The 27,610-nt window shown below is 34.6% G+C and overlaps 1 protein-coding gene across 1 annotated transcript; it reads left to right on the forward strand.

Moving 5' to 3' along the window:
- LOC18592448 (putative wall-associated receptor kinase-like 16) lies at positions 20,910–24,822 on the forward strand. Its single transcript, XM_018126201.1, has 3 exons — positions 20,910–21,963; positions 22,095–22,274; positions 23,217–24,822. The coding sequence occupies exons 1-3, from the start codon at positions 21,114–21,116 to the stop codon at positions 24,422–24,424; spliced, it is 2,238 nt and encodes a 745-aa protein (XP_017981690.1). The 5' UTR covers positions 20,910–21,113; the 3' UTR covers positions 24,425–24,822.

Consider the following 27,610-nt stretch of genomic DNA (forward strand, 5'->3'; position numbering starts at 1 on the left):
ACTGGTAGAGAGCCACGTAAGGAGGTGGTACAGATGGCTTTACGGGCTGAGAAGCTCGCGATTGAGAATAGGAGGATTCGGACTGAGTTTGCAAAAAAGAGGAATCCTGGTATGTCTTCTAGTCAGCCAGTAAAAAGAGGCAAGGACTCAACGATTTCAGGGAGTACTACTTCTGTTTTCGTGACATCTCCTCGACCTCTATTTCCACCATCACAACAGAGACCTTCGAGGTTTAGCAGTTCTGCTATGACTAGTTCTGGGAAGAGTTTCGGAGGTTCTGACCGATGCAAAAATTGTGAAAATTATCATAGTGGGCTATGTATAGGGCCAACAAGATATTTCCAATGTGGACAGACGGGTCATATTAGGAGTAATTTCCCACGGTTAGGACAAGCCACGGTAGTTGCATCATCTTCACTAGCTCACACTGATATGCAGAGGAGAGATTCTTCTGGGTTGCCACCGAGACAAGGAGTGGCCATACTGTCCGGTGTGTAGAGTAATACCCCGGCACATCCACCTTTGAGACCACAGACTCGTACCTCGACAAGAGTTTTTACTATGACGAAAGATAAGGCACGGGTCCGACTTAGAGCAGTGACAGGTACTATGTCTTTATTTGATAAAGATGCTTATGTTTTAATAGATTCTAGCTCAGATAGGTCTTATGTGAGCACCGCATTTGCATCAATTGCTGATAGAAACCTATCACCATTAGAGGAAGAAATTGTAATTCACACCCTTTTAGGAGAAAAGCTAGTTAGAAATAGTTGTTATAGAGATTGTGGGGTAAGGGTAGGCGAGGAAGAATTTAGGGGTGACTTAATTTCTCTAGAGATCTTGGATTTTGATCTAATATTGGGTATGGACTAGTTAACTGCACATCGGGCGAACGTCGATTGTTTCCGAAAAGAAGTTGTTCTTTGAAATTCGGAAGGAGCAGAGATTGTGTTTGTAGGGTAACGTCGAGTATTACCATCTTGTGTAATCTCGGCCATCAAAGCTTCGAAATTAGTGCAAAAAGGGTATCTGGCTTATTTGGCATACGTGATCAATACTTCAAAGGGGGAACCTAAGTTAGAGGATGTCCCAATAGTAAGTGAGTTTCCTGATGTATTTCCTGATGATTTACCAGGACTACCTCCTGATCGAGAGCTTAGTTCCCTATTGATTTACTTCCGGGTACCGCACCTATTTCTATCCCTCCATATAGAATGGCTCCGGCAGAGTTGAAGGAGTTGAAAGTACAATTGCAAGAGTTGGTGGACAAGGGTTTTATACGCCCTAGTATATCTCCATGAGGAGCACCGATTTTATTTGTGAAAAAGAAAGACGGTACATTTCGGTTATGTATCGATTACCGACAGCTTAACAGAATGACCATTAAGAACAAGTATCCGTTACCGAGGATTGATGATCTTTTCGATCAATTACAGGGAGCTACAGTGTTTTCCAAGGTTGATCTAAGGTCTGGATATCATCAGTTGAGGATTAAAGAATAGGATGTACCCAAGACAGCGTTCAGGACTCGGTACGGTCATTATGAGTTCTTAGTCATGCCTTTCGGGTTAATTAACGCACCGACAGCTTTTATGGATCTCATGAATAAGGTGTTCCACCTTTACTTGGATAAGTTTGTGATAGTATTCATCGATGACATCTTGGTTTATTCGAAGAATGATGATGAACATGCTGCCCATTTACGCATTGTGTTGCAAACTTTGCGCGAGAGACAACTCTATGCCAAGTTCTCTAAATGTGAATTCTAGTTAAAGGAAGTGGTTTTCTTGGGACATGTGGTGTCTAAAGCTGGAATTTATGTCGATCCCAAGAAGATTGAGGCAATCTTACAATGGGAGCAATTGAGAACGGTAATTGAGATTCGTAGTTTCCTTGGCTTAGCCGGTTATTATCGGAGATTTGTTCAGGGATTTTCTTTGATAGCAGCTCCTCTGACTCGTTTGACTCATAAAGGAGTTAAGTTTGAGTGGGATGATGTTTGTGAGAATCGATTTCTTGAGCTAAAGAACCGGTTAACCTCTGCTCCTGTTTTAACACTTCTTGTTAGTGGAAAAGAATTTGTAGTATATAGTGATGCCTCAAAGTTGGGGTTGGGGTGCGTATTGATGCAGGATGAAAAAAGTTGTGGCTTATGCTTCTAGACAGCTAAAGAGGCATGAAGCAAATTACCCTACTCATGATTTAGAGTTAGCAACAGTGGTGTTTGCTTTAAAAATCTGGAGGCATTACTTGTATGGTGAGCATTGTCGGATATTTACGGATCACAAGAGTTTAAAATATTTGCTCACCCAAAAGGAGCTTAATTTGAGGCAAAGGCGATGGTTGGAGTTGATAAAAGATTATGACTTGGTGATAGACTATCATCCGGGAAAGGCGAACGTTGTAGCTGATGCCTTAAGTCGTAAGTCTTCATCGTCTTTAGCAGCACTTCAGAGTTGTTATTTTTCAGCATTAATAGAGATGAAATCTCTTGGGGTCCAGTTGAGAAATGGTGAGGATGGATCCTTATTGGCAAACTTCATTGTGCGACCTTCGTTACTTAATCAGATCAAGGACATTCAGAGGTCTGATGATGAGTTAAGAAAAGAAATTCAAAAACTGACCGATGGGGGAGTTAGTGAGTTCAGATTTGGAGAGGATAACGTCTTGATGTTTAAAGATCGAGTTTGTGTTCCTGAGGGAAACCAGTTGAGACAGGCGATCATGGAAGAAGCCCATTCATCTGCTTATGCATTACATCCCGGAAGCACCAAGATGTATAGGACTATCAGGGAGAATTATTGGTGGCCGGGTATGAAGCGAGACGTAGCAGAATTCGTAGCAAAGTGTCTCGTATGTCAGCAAGTTAAGGCGGAGCATCAGAGGCCAGCAGGTACACTTCAGTCTTTACCTGTTCCCGAGTGGAAATGGGAGCATGTAACTATGGATTTTGTTTTGGGATTGCCGCGGACACAGAGGGGAAAGGATGCGATCTGGGTGATCGTAGATCGGTTGACTAAGTCCGCTCACTTTTTAGCTGTCCATAGTACATACTCTATTGAGAAGCTGGCTCAGCTCTATATAGATGAGATTGTGAGGCTACATGGAGTTCCCGTTTCTATAGTGTCAGACCGAGATCCTCGATTCACTTCTCGATTCTGGCCAAAATTTCAAGAAGCTCTCGGAACCAAATTGAAATTTAGCACTGCTTTTCACCCACAGACGGATGGTCAGTCAGAAAGGACTATCCAGACCTTGGAGGATATGTTACGGGCTTGTGTCATTGACTTTATTGGGAGTTGGGACAGACATTTGCCATTGGTGGAATTTGCTTACAACAATAGCTTTCAGTCTAGCATTGGTATGGCACCATACGAAGCTTTATATGGAAGGAAATGTCGTACTCCACTTTGTTGGGATGAAGTGGGTGAAAGAAAGTTAGTGAGTGTGGAATTGATCGAGCTAACTAATGACAAGATCAAGGTTATACGAGAGAGGCTAAAGGTAGCCCAGGATAGGCAGAAGAGCTATGCAGATAAACGGAGAAAAGACTTGGAGTTTGAGATCGATGATAAAGTTTTTCTTAAGGTTTCTCCTTGGAAAGGTAATAATTTGAATACTTTGAAGTATTAAATCTTATTGATTATACTATCATGATAAATTATGGTGTTTTATTGGATAATGAAAGGTGTGATTCGATTTGCGAAGAGGGGAAAGCTCAACCCGAGATATATTGGACCATTCCGAATCATTGAAAGGATTGGACCAGTGGCTTATCGGTTAGAATTACCTCCGGAGTTAGATCGGATCCACAACGTTTTCCATGTCTCCATGCTTAAGAAATATGTACCAGATCCCTCTCACGTCCTCGAAGCACCTCCGATCGAGTTGCATGACGATTTGAAGTTCGAGGTACAACCTGTGAGTATCTTGGATCGAAAGGATCGAGTACTGAGAAACAAGAGTATTTCAATGGTCAAAGTGTTGTGGAAAAGTGCTCGAATGGAGGAAATGACATGGGAAGTAGAGCATCAGATGAGGAACCAATACCCGCATCTATTTGTCGAATCTGGTAAGTGAAATTTTGAGGTCAAAATTTTATTTTAAGGGGGGTAGAATTGTAAAACCCGACCCTATAAATACATGTCATGACATACATGCATTGAGTAGCATGTTATTACGCTAGAAAAGCACCTAAGAATAGACGAAACCTGATATTGTACCTAACGGTACACTTAAATTGATTTAACCTCGAACTAGTTCAAATAGGAATTGTAGGATGAAATTTAATATTTTATAGTCCAGGAATGACTAAAAATGATTGTTCGGAGTTCGAGGGTTCATTTGGGGTAAAATTAGAAATTTTGATATTCAAGGGCAAAATCGTCATTTTGCCACCTAAGATAATAATTTGATCATGGAGTGAAATTTTTGACCAAGATTAACTATTTGGAGTATAATTTAATGATAGGAAGTGAAAAAGTTTAATTCTGGTGATTTTTGGAGTGTAGGGGCAAAATCGTAATGTTGCCACCCACAGACAAAATTTGAGATTTTGAGAGAATTTAGATCAAATTTGACAAATTGGAGAATGGTATGAGTATAAGGGATGAAAAATATGTCTATGGGCAATTTTTCAATTTTTGGGGCAAAAATGTAATTTTTGACTTTTACGGGGGCAAAAGTGTAAATTTCAAAAATTACTCCACCGAGACTTTGGATGAGTCTGAGAATTTTATCTAAGCTATGAATATATGAGACAAGTGTATGGTGAAAATTTGGAAACAAATGGATGAAATTTTAAAAATGGGCCAATGGGAAAGTGACATGTGGCATTTTTTAATGAAATAATATTATTTTAATGAAAAGTCAGCCCATTTAAACCCAAATTTTGAGTGCTGGCCGGCCATAAGGAAGAACAAGAGAGGAAATAGAGAGGAAAGGAAGAAAAAAAGAAAAACCAAAGAGAAACAAGAAAATTCAAAGGGAAATTCGCGGTTTTCGACCGTTTACGCGTCTAACGGTAAGATTTTTCGATTTTAGCTTGATTTCTACCTTTCCTATGCCTTTATTTCCATTTAGCATGCTTGAGGAGAGAGATCAAAAAGTGATATCAAGGGCTGGACGAAATTCTAGGGGAGAGAAATTGAAATTTTTAGGTTTTGATTTTTAGTTAAATTGATAGTTTTAGTTAGTTAAATGTGTTTAGAAATTAAATTGGGCAAGAAATCATTAAATTTTCACAATACCCACTCTTGGCTGGATGCTCAATGCTGTACAATGATGATGAATTGATTTTATTCTAAGGAAAATGAAGAGAAAATGATGAAAAACGATTAAACGTGATAGAAAAACAAAGTAGAAAATTAACCGAGTTAATGTCCCATTTTTGGCCGAATTTTCCAAGGAAGGGAGTGAGCTGATTTTGTTGTTTTTAGAAGGTTATTGGCTGATATTTAATGGTTAGAAATGTTGGAGAGAGAATGGGATGATTTAGAGCTAAAATGGAGCGCGTTAGCAATTTATCGGGCAAAGTGCCAAAAATAGGTTAATACCGCGTTTAAGCCGTTTTAGGCTATTGCATTTCATACCATGCATTAGTATAGGATTTAAGTTAATTATATAGTGATTTAGCATCAATGTGATGAATTGTGTAAATTTTTGTAATGTGTCTAGGAGGAGAGCCTTCCGGAAAAGGCAAAGAAGTCGTACCCGACGAGTAGTGATCGGGGCGCTTAGAAAGCTTTTAGTTTGTACAAACGGTGAGTAAACTTATTATTATTGTAAATTATCTAGAGTTTATTTTTAAATGCCCTTTATGTATTTTATGAAATGAAAACGAGATTAAAACGGGATTTTTGATGTTTTAGGAATAAATGTGACAAATAAAAATATATTGTATTGATTATGAAATTGAGTAATTGGAGGCTACAAATTGACTTGAAAAATATATATTTTCCTAGGAATGGCTTATGAGAAATGAGTATATGTGGCTATATTTTGTGAATGCATTGGGAAATTTATGTAAGTTGTTTTACTATGCAGGCTGGATAAATAAATAAAAGCCACGTTATACTGTCGAAATTTTATTAAAATTGGTGGGTTAGTCACTGCAGTGACGGGTTTCCGTGGACTGCCTATTAGAGGGGCACGGTAAACCCAGTTATATAGTTACTCCGGTTGTAGAGGCGAGGAGGGTAACTCCTGGGGTAGTATTAGAGCTCACTTCACGTCGAACCCCCACGTGAATGTGTAACTCGGCCAACGCCAAGGAACGGCTGGTTTTAAAAATAAAAATGTGTTTCACGTGTGAATATTTTAACACCCTTGGCGGACTCGGTTAGATGCCTCGGCCAAGGTATCCCCGAGGATTAGTTTTGGCTTGAGCCTTGTTTTAATAAAAGACATAAGCCTTAACAACTGTTTTGGTAAATTACAAATATTTTATGGTTTAAGAAATAAATTGAAAACATTATGAAATGGGTTGAAATTTGTTGTTTAAACTTGCCTCCATTTTACTCGCCTTTAGATATTTATGATAATGTCTGTTTACTCATTGGGATTGCAAAATCTCACCCAACTCCTTTCCACCCATTTCAGGTTCAGTATAGACTGTAGATAGCTGATCTCATCGAGGACTACCATTGGATCTGCATTTTCCAAACCGTAGGTTCACAGTCCTCTTTACTTTTGTTTATTCGGGGGCCCTCTTGTTATTGTAAATTAAATTAAATATTTTGGCTTACTGTATTTCAGTATGTATAAATTTATTTAGCTTTTACGCTATAAAAATTATTCACGTATAACTCTATAAATATTGTTTTATAAGAAAATAGAATATTTTCCTTAATATTTCTTTTATTTTCTTATTATATTCAAATAACCGTAATTTCGTTTTAAATGAAGATTTTAGACTTTTAAACTCATTTTGAATATGAATTATGTGTTTTGTACTTGTATATTACGTTTTAGCCAGTTTCAAAATTTTTGAGAAAAAAATGACCAAAATACCCCTGTGTGGCAAAAATTTTATTTTGATTGTTTTTGATCTAAAATAGTGTATATTCTCTAAAAACTCGATATTTAACAATGATTGCTCATAGGAAATGAAAAAAAAACTTATATGTAAGCCTTGCGGGGTTCCGGTTGGCATTCCGGAGAATGAGTGTCAATCGGGACATCGCGGCGATTGTCATGGGCCTGAAGGAGGTTTCGGGTCGTGACAGTCTTGGTATATGGACAGTGGCTGTTCACGGCATATGACAAGAGATGAAATGTTGTTTGCTCAGCTAGACAAAAGGAAGGGAGGTATCGTATCCTTTGGTGATGATTCGAAAGGTAAAATTCATGGGATAGGTACGGTTGGTAAGAACTCCCAAACTCAAATTAGTCATGTGTTGTTAGTTAAGGGTTTGAAACATAATTTGTTAAGCATTAGTCAATTATGTGACAAAGGATTTAAAGTGTGTTTTGATTCAAATAAGTGTGAAGTAATAGACATAGGTACAAACAAAGTCTCATTTATAGGAAAGAGATTGAAAAATATGTATGTTGTTTTTCTTGAGGATCTTGAAATTAATAATGAGATATGTCTTGTTGCAGATGCTGAAAATGACAGCTGGTTACGGCATAAAAGATTAGAACATGTAAGCTTGCATACTATGTCAAAATTGATTAGAAAAAACTTAGTTGTTGGGCTGCCGGATTTAAAATTTGAAAATAAGAAAATATGTGATGCTTGTCAACTAGGAAAACAAGTTAGAACTTCCTTTAAAGCTAAGAAAGTTGTGTCAACATCTAGACCTCTTGAATTGTTACACATTGATCTATTTGGTCCAATAAGCATAACTAGTTTATGAGGAAAATCTTATGGCTTTGTAATAGTTGATGACTATTCTAGATACACTTAGGTTTATTTTCTTGCTCATAAGAATGATGCTTTATCAACTTTCATAAGTCATTGTAGGAAAGTAGAAAATGAAAAAAGACTAGCTATAGTAAGCATAAAGAGTGATCATGAAGGAGAATTTGAAAATGATGAATTTGAGAAATTTTGTAATGAAAAGGGGTTAGATCACAATTTCTCTGCACCTAGAACACCTCAACAAAATGGAGTTGTAGAGAGGAAAAGCCGAACCTTAAAAGAAATGGCTAGGACTATGCTATGTGAGAATAACCTACCAAAATATTTTTAGGCTGAGGTAGTGAACACAGCAGCATATATACTTAATAGAGTTTCAATAAGACCTATAATATCTAAGACACCATATGAACTTTACAAGGGTAGAAAACCAAATATTTCTCACCTTAGGAGTTTTGGTTGCAAATGTTTTGTATTGAACAATGAAAAACAGCCCTTAGGGAAGTTTGATGTAAAAAGTGATGAAGCAATATTTTTAGGATATACATTAAACTTAAAGGCTTATAGGGTTTTTAACAAAAGGACTTTAACAGTTGAAAAATCAATCCATGTAGTTTTTGATGAGTCAAATGCTTTACAAAATGAAATTCATGTTGATGATGATGATGTAGAAATCCTAGAAAAATAAATGGAAGAAATGAGCTTAGAGAATAATAAGGATAATGAAGAAAGCTCATCTAGAAGAGAAAATGAATCTCCACCTCTAGAAGATTTGGAAAGAATAGAAAATCAGCATGGTGATCTTCCAAGAAGTTGGAAATTTGAAAGAGACCATCCACAAGATCAAATAATAGGTGACATCTCTCAAGGAGTCAAAACGAGAAGAGAAACTAGAGAGACTTGTGAATTTTCAGCCTTCGTATCATAAATTGAACCTAAACATTTTGAAGAAGCTGAAAACGATGAAAGTTGGATAATGGCCATTCAAGAGGAACTTGACCAATTCACAAGAAATCGTGTATGGTCATTGGTATCTAGACCTTCAAATCACCCCATTATTGGCACAAAATGGGTGTTTAGAAATAAGGTAGATGAGTAAGGAAATGTAGTTAGAAACAAAGCTAGGTTAGTTGCACAAGGTTACAACCAAGAAGAAGAAATAGACTATGATGAAACTTTTGCACTGGTTGCTAGAATTGAAGCCATAAGGTTGTTGTTAGCTTTTGCATGCTTCATGAATTTCAAATTGTACCAAATGGATGTAAAAAGTGCATTTTTAAATGGATTCATTCAAGAAGAAGTATATGTTGAACAACCACCAGGTTTTGAAGATTTTGAAAAACCTGATCATGTTTTCAAACTTCATAAAGCCTTGTATGGATTGAAACAAGCTCTTAGAGCTTGGTATGAGAGGCTTCCAAAATTTCTAGTTGAAAAGGTTATGATAGAGGTAGCATTGACACCATATTGTTCATAAAGAGATACTTAAATGATTTAATTATTGTACAAATATGTGGATGACATTGTATTTGGTGGAACTAATGAAGCTTTATGCAAGAATTTTGCTAAAGAAATGCAAGNTGAAAAGGTTATGATAGAGGTAGCATTGACACCATATTGTTCATAAAGAGATACTTAAATGATTTAATTATTGTACAAATATGTGGATGACATTGTATTTGGTGGAACTAATGAAGCTTTATGCAAGAATTTTGCTAAAGAAATGCAAGGGGAATTTGAGATGAGCATGATGGGAGAGTTGAAGTACTTCTTTGGTCTTCAAATTAAGCAAAGTGAGGAAGGAATCTTCATTAACCAAGAAAAGTACACTCAAGATATGCTCAAAAAGTTCGATATGCTGAAGTTAAAACCAATCTCCACACCAATGAGTCCATCCACGAGACTTGATCTTGATGAAAAAGGAAAGAATGTAGATCAAAAGCTATATAGAGGTATGATCGGTTCACTACTTTACTTAACAGCAAGCAGACCCGATATTCAGTTTAGTGTGTGTTTGTGTGCTAGATTTCAGTCACAACCTAAAGAATCACACCTAAAAGCTATTAAGAGAATTTTTAGATACCTCTTAGATACCCAAACTTTAGGCATATGGTATTCTAGAGAATCAACTTTTAGCTTAATTGGATATCCAGATGCTAGTTTTGCTAGCAGCAAAACTGATAGGAAAAGCACTGAGTGTAAGCTTGATGATCGAACTTTTTTTCAATTTACATGTGTTAAACATATACCTAGCATTCCTTCTGAGCCAAGATCAAACTCTTCTTTTGAGTGTGATTAGGCCTCGCATGGTAGAACCTGGTGAACCGGGTGTACCATTTTACTATACTTTTTCTTTCTTCTTTTACAAAATTGTTAATTAGATGAACAAATCACTCCTAAATGCAATAGTTCTCTTATACACGATACCACCAAACACAACTTGCCACAACTGCCTTTGGATATGCATTCGTGCCTTTTTCGGCTTATGCTACAATTTGTTCCTTCCTTCGATGCCAATATTTTCTACCTTACCTTCACCCCATGGCGAATTAGTATTTTTTATGATCAGTTTACAACATTCTTTAAGCTTTCTTGTTTGGTTTGGTTTTGTCACCAAACAATGTAAGAACTGCTCAGCTTGCTTGCTTTCTAAAGAGATTAAGTTATCTCCTGGGTTTTGTAAAAATGAGAGAAGAAAGATTATTGTATGCATGGCATTTGTAAAAAAAATTCTTTTGCATACTCTGTGATCTTGTGCATGGAAAAGTCAACTTGACCATGATGGGATATTGCATTCCTTTCAGAGAGACCAGAACTACTTCAATACTATCCCATAAAAATACATATGCCAGTATTAAGTCTTTGGTAGCTCTTCTTCCTCTAATCTAAATAAAACCATAACATCTTTATTTAGAAAGTTGATCATTATTAGTTCATAATCATTAATCGGGAGATCTGCCAGTTGATCAGTTAAAGCATTTTCTTTTCATAACCTTTAATGTAATGAATACAATATCAAACTCAGTTAAAAGCATTTGTCATCATGCCACTCGATTAGAAAGAGACAACTTTTCAAAGATGTATTTCCAAGTATCCATCTTGGAGATGAGCCAGATTGTGTAATACAACATATAAAGTCGTAAGCGATGAGCTGCCCTAGCAATTATGCAATAAGTTATTTCAAACCCTGAATATCGGGATTCAAAATTGTCAAATTTCTTACTAAGGTAGTAAATTGTACATTCCCCTCTGCCTGAGTCGTCATGTTGCCCCATTGATAATTCAAAAACAATAAAGTCTAAAACCAAAGGTTGTACAGGAACTGGTGGTAATAGGATAGGCAAATATTTCTTTCAAATGATACTTTATCTTGTCAAAAGCTTTTTGGCAATCTTCGTCCTCAGAGGAATTTTCATTCAAAAATATGAAAATAGGCTCACATGTCATAATGAGTTTAGTGATGAAGCGAGTGATGTAATTCACTCAACCAAGAAAACATTTAGCTTCTTTTTGTGTTTGTGGAGGTGGCATTTACTAGATCACATTTATTTTCGTCAGGTCTACTTTAATTCATTTCTGGCTTACAATGATAACAAATTCACAGATATAACTTTGGAAGTGCATTTTGTCGGATTTCACCTCAGTTTATACCTATGCAACCTTTTGAATAACTTACAAGTTGTTCACATGGTTTTTCCTTCCAGATGACTTAACGATCATGTCATTGACGTAAACCTCTATCTTCTTGTACATCATGTCATGGAAAAGAGTTACCCATTGCTCTTTGGTAAGTTGCCCCAACATTTTTCAACTTGAAAGGCATGACTGGGTAACAGAAAGTGCTCTATTTCGTAATAAAAGTGTTCATTTTATGGCACCCTCTTTATCTAGTTATACCTCGAAAACCCATCTATAAAAGAGAACATAGCATTACCAGCAATATTATCTACCAATACATCAATGTGCGAGAGGGGAAAATCATCCTTAAAACTGGCACGATTCAAATCACGATAATCAACACACATGTGCACTATTCCACCCTTCTTAGATAGAAAAGAAAATAATATATTCATTTATAATGAAAGAAAATGATTTAAATTTGTAAAAAAGAAAAAAAAAGGTTTTAATGCTATAGTATGGCAAGAAAAAAATTTTGAAAGTCGATATATTCCATTTTATTGTTTCTTACCAAGTTCATAAATGTCACATTAGTTTGATTAAATGTCACATCAACACATTTATCAATGATAAAATTTAGATTGATATTAATAAATTTGAAAAATATATAAACTTTTTTTAAAAAAAATTAGCTTTTATTAATCCCATCACTTGTATACCATTTTAAGTCTCTAGCTTGAAAGGCAGAAGACTCTAATGGCATGAATGAAACAGTGAGAGTGAGAGAATCTGTACATTTGTCAAAAAGATCTAACTACTTACAAAATATTACCATAACATCAAAAGCTAAAGGGTCAAGACAACAAACCCACATCAAAAGATAAAAACATGAGAGTTTTTTAATAATCCATCACTATAAAAAAAGAAAAGAGTAGCTTGGCTTTTCAAAAAATAGAAAAAAAAAGAAAAAAAAACCCACCAGAAGCACTCCAAGAACCCCTCTGTTGAAGAACCAAACTTGCCAGGGCTGCACTATACATTAATTTAGAAACTTAATTTGCACAAATCATTATACATTCTGTTAGAAGGTGGGCTTACCTTTTCAGATAAATATTCCACTCCCTTTCTAATCGAAGAAGCTTACCTTACAAATCCTCCTTCGTGCACATAATAATTTTTTCACTCTCGTTGTTATGGAGCGACTACTAGAATCCTCCACAAGACATTACACATTCCAAAACCCTTTGGCCTTTGATAGTGCCTCAAGAATAAAGAGAAAAAAAAAAGAGAAAAGATTTTTTGGTTTTTCTAACTTACAAGAGAACTCACATTCACTCTTTGGTTATGTGTTGAAACAAGTACGTCTGTTCACTATTTATAAACGTACTAGGTATATAAAGATAAGATATTATATTTAAATTTAAATGTAATTAATCCTTATTTAAATTTAAACAAATTAAATTTAAATATAATGGATAGATGATTTAAATTTAAACAAATTAAATTTAAATTTATATCTTATTTCAAATAATTTTTTTAATTATTCAATTAAGAAATATTATAATAATATCTAATATTAGTTAATTGAATATCAGTTAATTATCCATAAATAATCAATAAAGTTGCATGCTATGTGGACGCACCACATTTAAATGCAACATCTCTGACTCGTACACATTGGCATCAACTTATACCATTCTCAATTTAACTCATTCTCCATTCATTGTCATACAGGGAAAATGGAATATGCGACCAATGAGAAAATAAAGGTACCGGTGAGCAGTGAGATATTAAGTTACCATTTTACTAATATAACACTGCTCGAGTCCTCGTCAGACCCCAAATCATTTTAATCACACAAGATTTTGCATCTCTAATCCCTCCTACATGTAGGAGCTATGCAAAATCTTTTTATGTGTCTAAATTCATGGTTATATCTAACAACTAATGGTTTTATAACCGCTCAGGCAATAAGTTATAGAGCATGTATGTAAGATGTGTAATGACTTTTCCTTGGATACTTATGTCAATCCATTAAGATCTAACTGTTTTCCTAGTCATGTTCCGTTAGATCGTATCATTTTTAACCCTTGGAAATCATGCTAAAGTAGCAACACCAAATCTCAACTTCATATCATAGATCCAAGTCCCAAAGGGTATAAAATTTGGACTGCATAAGTTCTTAGGGCTCACACAATGATGAAGTAGGCATCTATTCAATCACTCTCTTCCATTGGTTGACTAATAGCACATACAATATAAAATGTATGTTATGGTGGATCTTCCATTTAGGGTTTGTCACATCAAAACCACCATATGGATCTCGATCTAATCCCTACAAAAAAGATTGACTTGAATCCCCTAAGATTTAAATTCGGCTATCATTGGCTCCATAGAGAGTGGATAATCTCCACGTTCAACTCTTACAAGCCTCAACCTAACTCTAAGTCAAGGTGACATTGCTAGGATCCTTGCTCACAACTCATGTGACAAGGAGATCACAAAACGTTTAGTACCTTGTGATCGTTTAAGTCTCATCCCACACACTACCAAAGCATCAAGGTGATCATCCCATGTGAGAGGAATAATCTATAAAGCCAAGTGACAATAATTATCTTAGATATGTGCCTTAATTAATTAACAACATTTGATCAAATGATTCAAAATAGACTTAATATATTAATTGTTCAAAAATAATAGTACATGAATATCAAATGCGTAATAACCCTAAACCCCTAATAGGCTTTTGGAAAGCATTTCTAGCAATAGGTTTAATGAATGGGTCTGCTAACATATCATTTGTGGAAATGTACTACAACACAACAAGACCTTGTGCAATGATGTCACGAATGTAGTGATAGCGAGTACCAGTGTGTTTGGTTTTTCCATGATACTTAGGATCTTTTGTATAAGCTATGGTAGATGTGTTGTCACAATAAAGTACAACAGCTTCACTAAGATGCCTAGTAATGTTCAAGCTTTGCAATAATCTCCTTAACCAAACCACCTATTGTACTACAGCACAGCATGTTACATACTCTGCTTCCATAGTATATAGAACAGTACAAAGCCGTTTCTTGCTACTCCAAGAGATAGCTCCACCTCGAAGTATAAAAGCATATCCTGAAGTAGACTTTTGATCATCTTTATCATCAATGTGATCAGTATCACTATATCTGACTAATTTTAGATTTTCACCTTGATAGCACAAAGCCAAATTAGTGGTTCCTCTTAAATACCATAGTATCCTTTTAACTGCAGCCCGATGGGCAATCTTAGAATTACTTTGATATCTATTGACCATACCAACCACAAAGCATATGTCCGATCGAGTACACATCATAGCGTACATCAGACTTCCAACAGCACTTGCATATGGCACGTTCGTCATGCCTTTCTTTTCTTCTTTAGTTTTAGGACATTGTTCCATGCTGAGATATAAGCTCTTCTCCATTAAAGTGTTTATAAGCTTGGTGTTTTGAATATAAGATCATTCTAAAACCCTTTGAATGTAATTTTCTTGAGACAAACTCAAGAACTTCTTAGAACAATTTCTCAAGATCTTAACCCCGAAGATATATTCAGCTTGTCCAATGTCCTTCATCTCAAAAGTAGAGGATAACCACTTCTAAGTGGTGACAATTAACTCCATGTCATTCCCAGCTAATAGGATATCATCCACATATAATGAAAGAATAAGGAACTTATTCCTTAATCCTTTTACATATACACAATAGTCTTCTTCAATCATTACAAATCGTATGGAAATGATGGCATGATGAAAGCAAAGATACCATTATCGTGATGATTGTTTCAAGCCATAGATAGAATGTTTCAAGCGACACACCTTATGTTCCTTTCATTTGACATGAAAACCAATTGGTTGGTTCATCTAAATCTCCTCATGGATTTCTCCATTGAGAAATCCAATTTTCACATCCATTTGGAACAATTCCAAATCTAGATGTGCCACTATAACAAAGATAAGGTGAATTGATGCAAATCTCACTATAGGAGAAAACGTTTCTTCATAATCCACACCCTCTTTTTGGGTATAGCCTTTTGGCACTAAACGAGCCTTATATTTTTCAATTGATCCATCTACTTTACGCTTTACCGTCAAAATCCATTTATTTTTGATTGCTTTACGCCCAAGTGGAAGGTCAACTAACTCCCATACTTGGTTTTTAGTCATGGATTTCATTTCATCTTCCATAATAGTAAGCCACTTGTCTGATGATGGTGAGTTTAAAGCTTCCTCATAGGAAGATGGCTCATCAACATTCACAAGAATACTTAAGAAAGGCTGACCTTCTATCTCGAATTGTTTACGTGGTATTTGCCCATGTTTACTTTTTCGTAACTATGACTCTTGGTGGAGCTCAAACGATGTACTCCCATTGACCTCAATAGTCTCTTGGATAGGATGTGTTTCCACATTCATTTCCTCATGTTGGGATACACTTTCTTGAGGCTCCTCCATCTCATAAAGCTCAAGGTTTTCTTTAACCTCACATATGGTTGGGAAGTCATCTTCTAGAAAATCAAGATCATGAGATTCCATCTCAATTAGCCCTCTATCAGTGTGCTCCCCATACATCACGTAGCCCTTAGAATGTTCTGAATATCAAATAAATATACACTTATTAGCTTTAGGACCAAGTTTTCCATACTTATGAGATGAGTGATATACATACCCTAGTAATCCCTAAGGATGTAAGCCTTCCAAATTAGGCTTACTTTCATTCCATAACTCATATGGAGTTATGGGAACAGATTTTAAGGGCACACGATTGAGGATGTTTGTTGCAGCTAAAAGAGCATCCCTCTAAAAACTTATTAGAAGATTGGCTTGTGCCATTATTGACCTAACCATGTCTAACAAGGTATGATTCCTTTTCTCTATAACCCTATTTTATTGCGAAGTTCTAGGTATTGTTAATTGTCAATGTATTCCCTTTTCCTTACATAATTCTTTAAACTAATCAGATAGGTATTCACCTATTAGTGTAAAAAAACTTTAAGTTTCTTTTCTTCTTAATTCTTAACCTTTGCCATAAAGCATTTGAAACAATTCAAAGCTTCAGAACGATGAGACAACAGAAATATGGATCCATATTGTGAGTAATCATCTACGAATGTAATGAAATAAGATGTGCCATTACATGTTTTTACATTCATAGGCCCATAAATGTCCGAATGGACAAGTTCTAGAAGATGAGTGGCCCTTTTAGCCTTCCTAAAAGGCTTTCTGCTAGACTTACTAGCAAGACATGGCTCACATGTAGGAAGTTTAACTTTGGTGATTAAGCCTAATAGCCTTTCTCTAGCCAATCTGGACATTCTATTTTGCCCAATATGTCCTAATCTAGCATGTCATTTCACAAAATCATTTATAATATCAGAAGAAGAATTTGAAATAAAAGCAACATCATTATTAGAATCCAAATCGAACATAATCAAATCGTCTTTAAAATAACCATGATAAAAAAATGTGTTTTCAAGAAAATAGACATACAATAATTCTTAAAGGTAAAATTAAATCTTAAACCCATCAATGCTAAAACTGAAAGTAGATTACATTGTATAGACGGAGTATGAAGCACATCATGCAAGAGCCATTTTCACCTATTGTGCATAGTGAGTTGGTAAGTTCTTACTCCTAAGACCTCTTCTTGTTCTCTATTCCTCATTATGACAATGTGTCTACCTATTGGTAAACGATGGTAATCTACATATCCTACACGATTGCAGGTTATGTGCTTTGTTGCTCTTGTATCTATAATCCAACCAAGGAGAGAATGAGCTATAAACACATGAGAACATACATAAGTTCTAAAGCGGTTTAGAGGACGAACCTTCTTAGGCTCAATGCATTCATGAGCAAAATGTCCCTTCTTACCATAGTTAAAGCATTTGAACTTGAACTTATCCTTCTTTTTGCCACGCTTGCCTCTTTAGCGCTTGGTGACTCCATCACTTTTGGGCCTTAGATTTTCGGTTACTCCTTTCTTTTGTTAATATTTTGCTAAGGAACATACCTTTTTCGATTTCTAGCTTGAGCTATCAGGGCAGTGCTGTGAATAGCTTCTCTACGATCTGCGTCAAGCTTTAAATGGCAGGATATATCATCAAAAGTCTTTATCCTTTCATTATGTGTTAGTACAAGTTTAACATGTCCCTATAAAGACTCAGATAGTGACTTGATGACAGCTAAGATCTGCTGCTCATCTGTGAGATCATAAGCAGTTGCTTTCATCTCTCTTATCATGGCTTACATAGCCCTTAAGTGTTTAGCCATAATGTGCTTAGAGTCCATCACATATTGATTGAACCTAAGTGTCAAGGCATGAAGCCTCGTAACTGTGGTTCCACCATACTTGAATTTTAGTTGTTCCCACAACTATTTGGCAGTTGGGTAGTTCTCAAACTCCCCAATGCGATCATCTTGCATGCAGCTTAACATGGTAAAGTGCATACTATGGTTTCTCTTATACCAATTGTCATAGGCCTCTTGGTCACGACAATGCTGGGCTATGTTTCCAGCTTCAAGTGGGATCATTTCTTTAGTGAGATGATCAAGCAACTCTTCCTCATCGAGAAGATATTGAACCTTCTTATACCAAATATCATAGTTTTGGCCATCAAGTTTGGCACTTTTGGTCAAACCAGCAATAATTTGTTTTGAAGTCAAATCACTACATCATCGCACGAGATTTAATTAGGCACATATCTAATTTTCTAATAAATTAATATTAGACATATTTAATTTTTACCTATATTACTAGTTCAAAAATTTCGCATGCATGCTAGTAATCATCACTAATAATATAAGCATCAATTAAAATGTCTAATTTAATTTAACTTTGGATTATGGAAACAACTCCCACTATCTTTAAGCATGGAAACAACTCCCACTTACCAAATAATATAATGAGTTCTACTAAAGAACCCTACTGATATTTATAGCTACCCATATCTAAAATAATATTATGCGTAAAGTAAGCGCAAAATTACATCCCTTTACATGACCTCAATAATTAATACAAACCTAAAATAAATTACATCATAAGGAACCTACTGCATCAATCTATACAAAAATAAGGATGTTGTGCTTGCTTATGCATATTTATTATTTTGAATGATCAAAAACTTTCATATAAATATTATGCACACAAAAATAGTAATAAGTAGATCATATTTTCATATGCTTCCAAAAAAGACTATAGTAGTCTCCTCGACAAAGCACCCTACTTCTATAGTAATTTCTAAGAAAGGTTGGAGGATTAACAAACAGTTTCTCTTAAAACCTAGTCTCATTTGACAAAACTACTGAGACATATAATCATCGTACTGTCAGTTTGGATATAATTTTACTTAACAAATAAGTTAAATAATTACATCATGCATTTTATAAATTTTACCTAACAAATAAATAAAATAAGTACATCATGCATTTTATAAATTTTACCTAACAAATAAGAAAAATAATTATATCATGTATTTTTATAAATTTTACCTAACAAATAAGTAAAATAATTACATCATGCATTGTTATAAATTTTACCAAACAAATAAGAAAAATAATTATAAAATATACTTATATGGTATGCAAAATAATTGAATTAATAGACATTTGTTAAATTCATATATATGTTTTAGAAGAAAAATAATTTCTAATATACAACATATAAGAAGAAAAAATGTGGTTAATTAACATATTAATTAACTATATTTATAATGCATGTGAATTTAATAAAATAATATCATGCCAAAAGCATAATATAATATTTTAATTTTTTTGTGAAATTTTAATTTCCAAAAAATATTTTGAGGTCATTCTGTAAAAGCAGAAACTTGTAGGGCAAAAAATACAATTAAGAAAAATATATCCTTTAGCACCATGCGACTATCACATCAAGCCCTTTATGGTGACATCCAGACATTTTTGGTCTTTATTAATTGCCAATATTTTATTTGAAAGATGCTTTCTTGATGTAGTGGTTGAAGTATACTTTTTAAAGTCTCAATGACTTTCTTAGTGTAGGTTCGAATCCTGCTAATTGTATTTTCTTTCTCTTTTTTTTTGTTTTTGCTGTCATCTATAAGACACCACGTGACCTTAGACTAATGCAATTGTTTGCACATGATTAAAGCCTACTCTTTCCCTATATCAGTTTCAACAACTATTATCGATTTATACATAATAAATCAGTACCGATAATTTAAATTAAATAAAATCATAATCAAAAATACGTTTTCAAATATACACAAATTAAAAGGATGAAAACAAGCCAAAACTTGCTCTGATACCATTGTTAGGAAGTGGGCTTACCTTTTTAGATAAATATTTCACTCTTTTTCTGATCGAAAAAGCTTACCTTACAAATCTTCCTTCTTGCACACAATAATTTCTTCACTTTCGTTGTGATGAAATGACTACTAGAGTCCTTCACAAGGAATTACACATTCTAAAACCCTCCGGCCTTTGATGGAGCTTCAAGAATAAAGATGAAAGAAAAAAAAGAAGAAAAAAGTTTTTAATTTTTTTGACTTACAAAAGAACTCATATTCACTCTTTGGCTATGTGTTGAAACTAGTACGTTTGTTCATGTATTAGGGATATATATATAGGATATTATATTTAAGTTTAAATAAATTAAATTTAAATATAATTAATTTTTATTTAAATTTAAATAAATTAAATTTAAATATAATGAATAGATAATTTAAATTTAAACAAATTAAATTTAAATTTATATCCTGTCTCAAATTTTTTTTAATTATTGAATTAAAAAATATCATAATAATATCTAATATTAATTAATTGAATATCAGTTTGTGTGTTGAAACTAATACATCTGTTTACTATTTNATATCCTGTCTCAAATTTTTTTTTAATTATTGAATTAAAAAATATCATAATAATATCTAATATTAATTAATTGAATATCAGTTTGTGTGTTGAAACTAATACATCTGTTTACTATTTATAGACGTATTATGGATATAGAGATAGGATATTATATTTAAATTTAAACAAATTAAACTTAAATTTATATCAAGTCTCAAATAATTTTTATAATTATTTAATTAAAAAATATCAAAATAATATCTAATATTAATTAATTAAATATCAATTAATTATCTACAGATGATAAATAAAATTAGATGCTATGTGGATACATAACATTTAAATGCAACACATTCATTATTTTAGAGTAAAGGGATTAAAAGTATAATTTGATCATTTCTAAATTAGGACCAATTTACATTAATTTATTCCTGAAAGACTTTTCCCTGACAATTAGCTGGTACATGACGCATACCCGGTCTTCTTCAACGACCGAGCAATTTAATTAATTACTAATTAATTATTCAAGTCCTGAATTATATACTCGGTGCTATTTGAATAGATAAACCAGAAACTTGTCTCGGTGATGGTAATACTCTACGGAGACTTTTGGGACAAGCCCAAACTATAAGGCAAGTCAACATAATGGAACTTTCTGCCTAAATTTCTTTTCTAGCTGCACTCTTGACTTGGTCTTCCATCGGAGTTTTAACTAATATAAGGGCCACCAAGCAAGGCTTTTCTTCTTAAAACCATCCTGTATTGATTGAAGGAGTTAATATGGGCTCATATGCTATGCTGTTGCAGTTCATGCTTGCAGGGGTGCTGTTGGCATCCATTGCAGCACCGTTAAGAGTTCAACCCGGGCCGGACTGTCCAGATCAGTGTGGGAACGTAAGCATCCCTTTTCCCTTTGGCATAGGGAAAGGTTGCTACTTCGATGCAAGTTTTAGTATCTCCTGTAATCAATCTGGTGTCCATGCACAACCGTTTTATGGTAATATTCCTGTTAGAAACATTTCACTTAATGGTGAGATTCGTTTGTTATGTTTAATAGCATACGATTGTTACAACAAAAGTGGTGATTCAGTGCGAAGAAACAGGCCCAGTTTGACATTAGGCCAATTCACCATTTCTGACGCCCAGAACAACTTTGTGGCTATTGGTTGTGATACCTATGCTACCATTCAGGGTTACCAAGGTAATGATAGGTATACAACCGGATGCATGTCCATATGTGATAGCCAGAAAGTTGTTGACGATTCTTGCTCTGGTGTGGGGTGTTGCGAAATTCCCATTCCCAAAGGTCTGGAAAACAGTACACTCACAGCGAGTAGTTATTTTCAACATAAAAATGTAACGGAGTTCAACAGCTGCAGCTACGCCTTTGTTGTTGAAAAGGAGTTCACTTTCTCCCCCAAATATCTTCAAGGTTTTGAAGGTGAAACAAGGCTCCCAATGGTGGTTGATTGGGCAGTTGGGGATGAAAGTTGTGAATTAGCTGCACAAAACAAGTCTACTTTTCTATGCAAGGGAAATAGCACATGTGATGGATCCTATAACGGGCGTGGTTATCGTTGCAAATGCGTAGATGGTTATCAAGGGAATCCATACCTCGATGGTTGTTACGGTAGGTAACAATTTTTTTATTCTTTTTTCCTCTAATGAGAGGTACTTGCCGTGCTTATTTTGCGTTCACTGTTCGTTTCAATCGTTTAAATATTACCTAGACTCCTAATTATATTTGTTATCATCTCTCAGATATTGATGAGTGTAACACTACCACCAATCCGGACCTGCATAAATGCGAAAAACCAGGGTATTGCGTCAATGAGTTGGGAAATTATACTTGCAAGTGTCCAAAGGGTTATCATGGCGATGGTAGAAAGGGTGGAAAAGGCTGCATTCCCAATCAAATACAACTTGTTCAAATTGCTCTTGGTAAGTACATTGATTGCATTATTAATATACAAATAATTAAAACATCATCTAATTTTTTAAAGTTGCCTTACTAAAAAAATATTATGAATGGTTTGCATACCAATTAAATTGGCCAAAAGAATTTCACTCAGTTCGGAGTAGATGGATTTACTATTGGTTTTTGATTAACCTGTTGCAGAGGATGAATAGATTAGCAGGATAAACTTTGCCTATGAATTTAATTGTTTTGACCAAAAGATGATTCCTTGAAAACAAATTGTTGCATAGACATTCATTCCTTCAAGATCATAATCTACCAAGAAATTTCTAGTTGAAAGCACGGTGTGGGCATCATAGAAATTAGAACATGTTATGTTCTTTGAACGTTCAGACCGAAAAAAGAAGAAAGAAAAACACTCTTAACAGACTTTTTTTATTTGCTAAACCAAAAAAAAAAGAAAAGGACAATCTCTTGCTTTTGTTTGGACATGTTAGTTAAAAAAGATTTTTATTTAAAAAATTCCTGAAAATCTTAGGTTATCTATGTAGCTGAAACTTTTACAGGTTTGCGGTTTCTCGGATGCTTCCAAGAGTTGCAATAGTCTTGACTTGACAAGTTTTTAGAAAGCGAAGTTTTGATTTAATTAAAACCATGGGCCCTAAATTTCAGCTGTTTTGTAAGAAAGAACTACATAGTCAGACTAAATGCAACCTGGAGGCGTCTAACTCTGCTTGTAAACCTGCTAACAAATGACTCCTTGCTGAAAATGGCGATATCAACAATAAGTTGGAAAAGGTAACCTGCTAACAAACGACTCCTTGCTGAAAATGGCGATGTCAACAATAAGTTGGAAAAGGTTACAAATTTTCACCTTGATTCTAGCATGAACAATATAAAGGGAATCATAATACAATATAAAGATTTTGATGCGTGGAGAATAATCCTACTTATTTCAAATGTAGGTGTTAGTATATGCTCTGTAGCTGTAGTTGCTGGGAGTGCTTGGCTGTACATGCTACACAAGAAAAGAAAGCTCATCAAGCTCAAAGAAAAGTTTTTTAAGCAAAATGGTGGTTTGATGCTTCAACAACAACTCACTGGCAGAGACGCATCATCTGAAACTGCTAAAATCTTTACTGCAGAGGAACTTAAAAGAGCTACGAGCAACTATGATGAGTCCATGATTGTTGGTCGCGGAGGCTATGGCACAGTGTACAAGGGTATCTTGGAAAGTAACAATATGGTTGCTATAAAGAAGTCGAAAATAGTGGATCAGAGCCAAATTGAGCAATTTATAAATGAGGTTGTTGTGCTCTCACAAATCAACCATAGGAATGTAGTCAAGCTTTTGGGTTGTTGTTTAGAGGAAGAAGTTCCGTTACTAGTTTATGAATTTGTTGCTAATGGAACCCTTTTCGACCACATTCATGACAAAGGCAGGGCAGCCACCATGCCTTGGGGGACACGATTAAGAATTGCAGCAGAAACTGCTGGAGTGCTGTCATATTTGCATTCGGCTGCATCTATACCAATTATCCACAGAGATGTCAAAACTACAAACATACTCTTGGATGATAACTACACCGCGAAAGTGTCTGATTTTGGAGCTTCAAGATTGGTTCCTGTAGATCAAACTCAGTTATCGACAATGGTCCAAGGAACTCTTGGCTACTTAGACCCTGAATACTTGCATACAAACCAGCTGACTGAGAAGAGTGATGTCTATAGCTTTGGAGTTGTTCTTCTTGAACTTCTCACTGGAAGGAAGGCAATTGCTTTTGACAGGCCTGAGGAGGAGAGGAGTCTAGCTAAGTATTTCCTTTCTTCGTTGAGAAAGGATCGCTTGTTTGATATTCTGGAGAGTCATTTAGTGGATGAAGAAAATAGAAATCAAATCATGGAAGTGGCTAAGCTAGCAATGAGGTGCTTAGAAATTAAAGGAGAGGAGAGACCCTCAATGAAAGAAGTAGCAATGGAATTAGAAGGACTAAGGTTGACAGAGAAGCATCCATGGGTTAATCTTGAATCGAATTCCGAGGAGACTGAGTATTTACTGGATGGAAAACCATCCGATAGATATAGCTATGGTGGCAGTAGAAGCAATACTTCAAGTGGGTATGACAGCATACAAAGCCATGTGGTAATCTTGCCTTTAGATAATGGAAGATGATGGTTTCTATACTAGACAATCTGAAGAAATATTGAAACAGAACAGAAGAGTAGAGAAAGAAATAAGGCAGAAGAAAGCGTAATGAACTTGTCTATTGTTCTATTTCTGCTTAGTGAAGATGATTATCTTTATTTCCATTTATATTGTTAAGTTGTAATACTTGCATGGCTGCTGCAGCATCTGAATGTTTTCTAATCATCTTAGTTTGTTTGCTTTTGTCAGTTTGCTTCGTTGTACAGTTCTTTAGAGATAATACCACCTTAGTGCTGTCCCATTACGTGTAAGTTTGCATGTACACTTGTTTTACACTTGTTAAGCTTGGTTACAAGTGTTCATCATGTACAACAGAGTCTATAACCTCTCTGTTGTCTTAATGAAGAATATGACTCTTTGTTCAATCTCTACTCTATTTTCTTCTTTTTCATATCCTCTGCTTTGTTACATTAACATATATAGCGGTTACATGGTTGTTTGGAAGCTTCAAATAAGGAAATTTCCTAATGGTAATATTCCCTAGTACAAGCGACGGTATAAAATCTAAGTGAATCCCTATATTTTATGCCAATCCCTTAATTATCTAACAGCTTCCCTTGACTATAATTTATGACAGTCCCTAGCTTAATGATCCTAAGTTAGTTGCTAAACTTTAGTACATGTGTGAATTTTCTGTGATTTGTTTGTCTCAAATCTTCCTACTAGATTTATGCTAAGGAAGTAACTTCTTGGCTGTTAATGGTGCTGCTACCAATACTGTTACTGCTACTGCGTGGTACTGCTAATAGTGCTGCTGTAGTGCTGTTGCTGTGGTTGGGTATGGCTACTGGTACTTTGTTGTGGCTGTGGTCTAGTTGCTTCAATACAATCGTCATTGACTTCCTAATTAGGAAAAACCTATTGCTGTAAAAGGTGAAGTTGCAAGCTAGAAATAGCCGTTCACTGCTTCTCTGCTTCTAGTTTTGAAATCATCATTACTTGTAAAGCTTTGCTCCTAATCATTCTTTTTCAGATTTTTATTCCTTTTGGTTTGAAAAGTAAATTTGAAAAAATTGAAGCCATTTGTCTTCTATGTCTGATGTAATGTCATCTAATTCACAAAATTTAAGAACTTTCAATTGATCTATGAAACGTTACTATTATTCTAATAGGTAGTCCCTTACCATTACAGTTAATGAATAATTAAACATGCACAACGAACTATAATTAATCAATTTATGAACGTGACTAAACAAGAATGAAAAGAATTGAAAAGGAATGAGCATGATTGTTGAAAACTGTGAGTAATAATAGTGTAATTTATGAACCAGCAGGCCTGGAACATGCTACAAAGTTCAAACACCAATTTGATGTTTGATGTTTCAGTTTTTCTTTTTGACAAAAGACTCATTCTAGTTTAAGTGATTAGCATAAAGTGTTTAAATCGTCTCGTTTGGGTTTAAAATGACTTTGAAGTGGCCGACCAACCTCTTTCCTCCCTCGACCAACCGTCTCTTCTTCACTTGAAAGCAAAAGTTCAACAAACGCCCTATTGCAGTCTGGAGGCAGATAAGATAATTCATTATTTCGTGATCAAACAAATTGTTCTTATCCTTTATTTATATTTAATTTTCTGAATGAGGCATAATTTTTTATTAATCAATGATCAAAGCCTGCCAATAAATGTAGGTCTCTTTTCAAAAAAAAAAATGTAGGTATGATAATTCAATATTACGGGAGATCTTTGAAGTTAAATTTTTTTTTCAAGAAGAGGTATTATGGTTATTATTGTTAGATTTACTATGCAAGTGCATGTCTTGTTAACAAGTAATACAATGAAAAGTAGAGTATCAATTTTACAGAGAATTGTACCAACTTTTGCTAAATATTAAAATTAACACAACTTAATCTTATTCAAACGATCGAATTAAAGATATTAATTAAAAGAAAAACTAAGACTAAATAATAACTAAACTAAATTTAAAAATTAAATGGCAAATCTTAACTAAAAAAATCAATTAATAAACAAGCCTAGGATCATAATCCCTCAACACTTCATCCGAATTTTGTTTCTTTCTCTCAAGTTACTTAAATGAATTGAGTTACTAACTTAGAGTTCCCAAATTGTTTATAAGTCTTTGTCAAGGTTCTTATAAAATATCTCTCCCAACTAATTCACTAAATGTCTATGTAAAGTCAATTAAAGAAATACTCATTAAACTTATGCTCTAATCTTCACTACATATGACATATAAGCATATGTTTATCCTATATGCAAATGAAATCAATTGGTAGTAGTTAGCCTAAATAAATTTGAACATATGCTATTCCATCCAAGGCTTACACTAAACTCTCTTTGTCAAGTTGCATTTAATTATCCAGATCAATTTAATTGGTGTTCAAGCAATCAAAAATATTAAACACAATATTGGAATAAACAACTCATATTCCATTGATTATAAGCAAGAGAGAAAATAAAAATTCAAATTACATGTTGAGTTCAATTGCAATTCTAGATAAAAAATTTAGTTCATAAATAATACAAAAAACATCATCCAAAAAATATTTAACCATCAACACAAAACAAAGAAAGTACAAGAATAATAAAAGAAGAAAGATAACTAAGGTTTGTCAAGTCTTCGATCTTCAATCTTTGTGTTTTTTCTCACTTTCTTGCTTGCTTGACGTTTACTTTTTCTTCAGAAAACCCTTGCTTAATTGTCTCCTTAAATTGCTGTGAAAGGGCTTTTAAATAAGCTCCAGAATCCTAGACGAAATCAAATCTTGGAATTTATGCCTGGAGGCCTTGTTGTGTCAACGTCGCAGCACCTAAGCCTCTAAAACTTTTTTTCAGTGTTCTTCCTCCAACGTCGCAGCGCCACTTCTTCTGGCACTACAACGCCCAATGTTCTGTCTTGGCTTTGCACTTCTCTTCTTCATAGCGTTGTAGAGCCCAATCATCCAAGGCCACGGTGCCCACTTGTTTGTCTTGATTCCAATGGTTGCTTTCCTTCTCCTATTTGAACTCTTTCAAACAAGCATCTTCAAAAGCAATAAAAGGACATTACTATTCCTAATAAAAGAGACTTAATCAACCTAAAATTGGCTAAAAATAAATTTTCTAAGTAATTAAAATGAAACTTAAAATAAACTCCTAAAATGAGACTAATTCATATCAAAACTCAAAGACTTAGTTGATTTTAATGCTCAAAA

The sequence above is a fragment of the Theobroma cacao genome, chromosome 8 (assembly GCF_000208745.1).
Source record: "Theobroma cacao cultivar B97-61/B2 chromosome 8, Criollo_cocoa_genome_V2, whole genome shotgun sequence".
Lineage (NCBI taxonomy): Eukaryota > Viridiplantae > Streptophyta > Magnoliopsida > Malvales > Malvaceae > Theobroma > Theobroma cacao.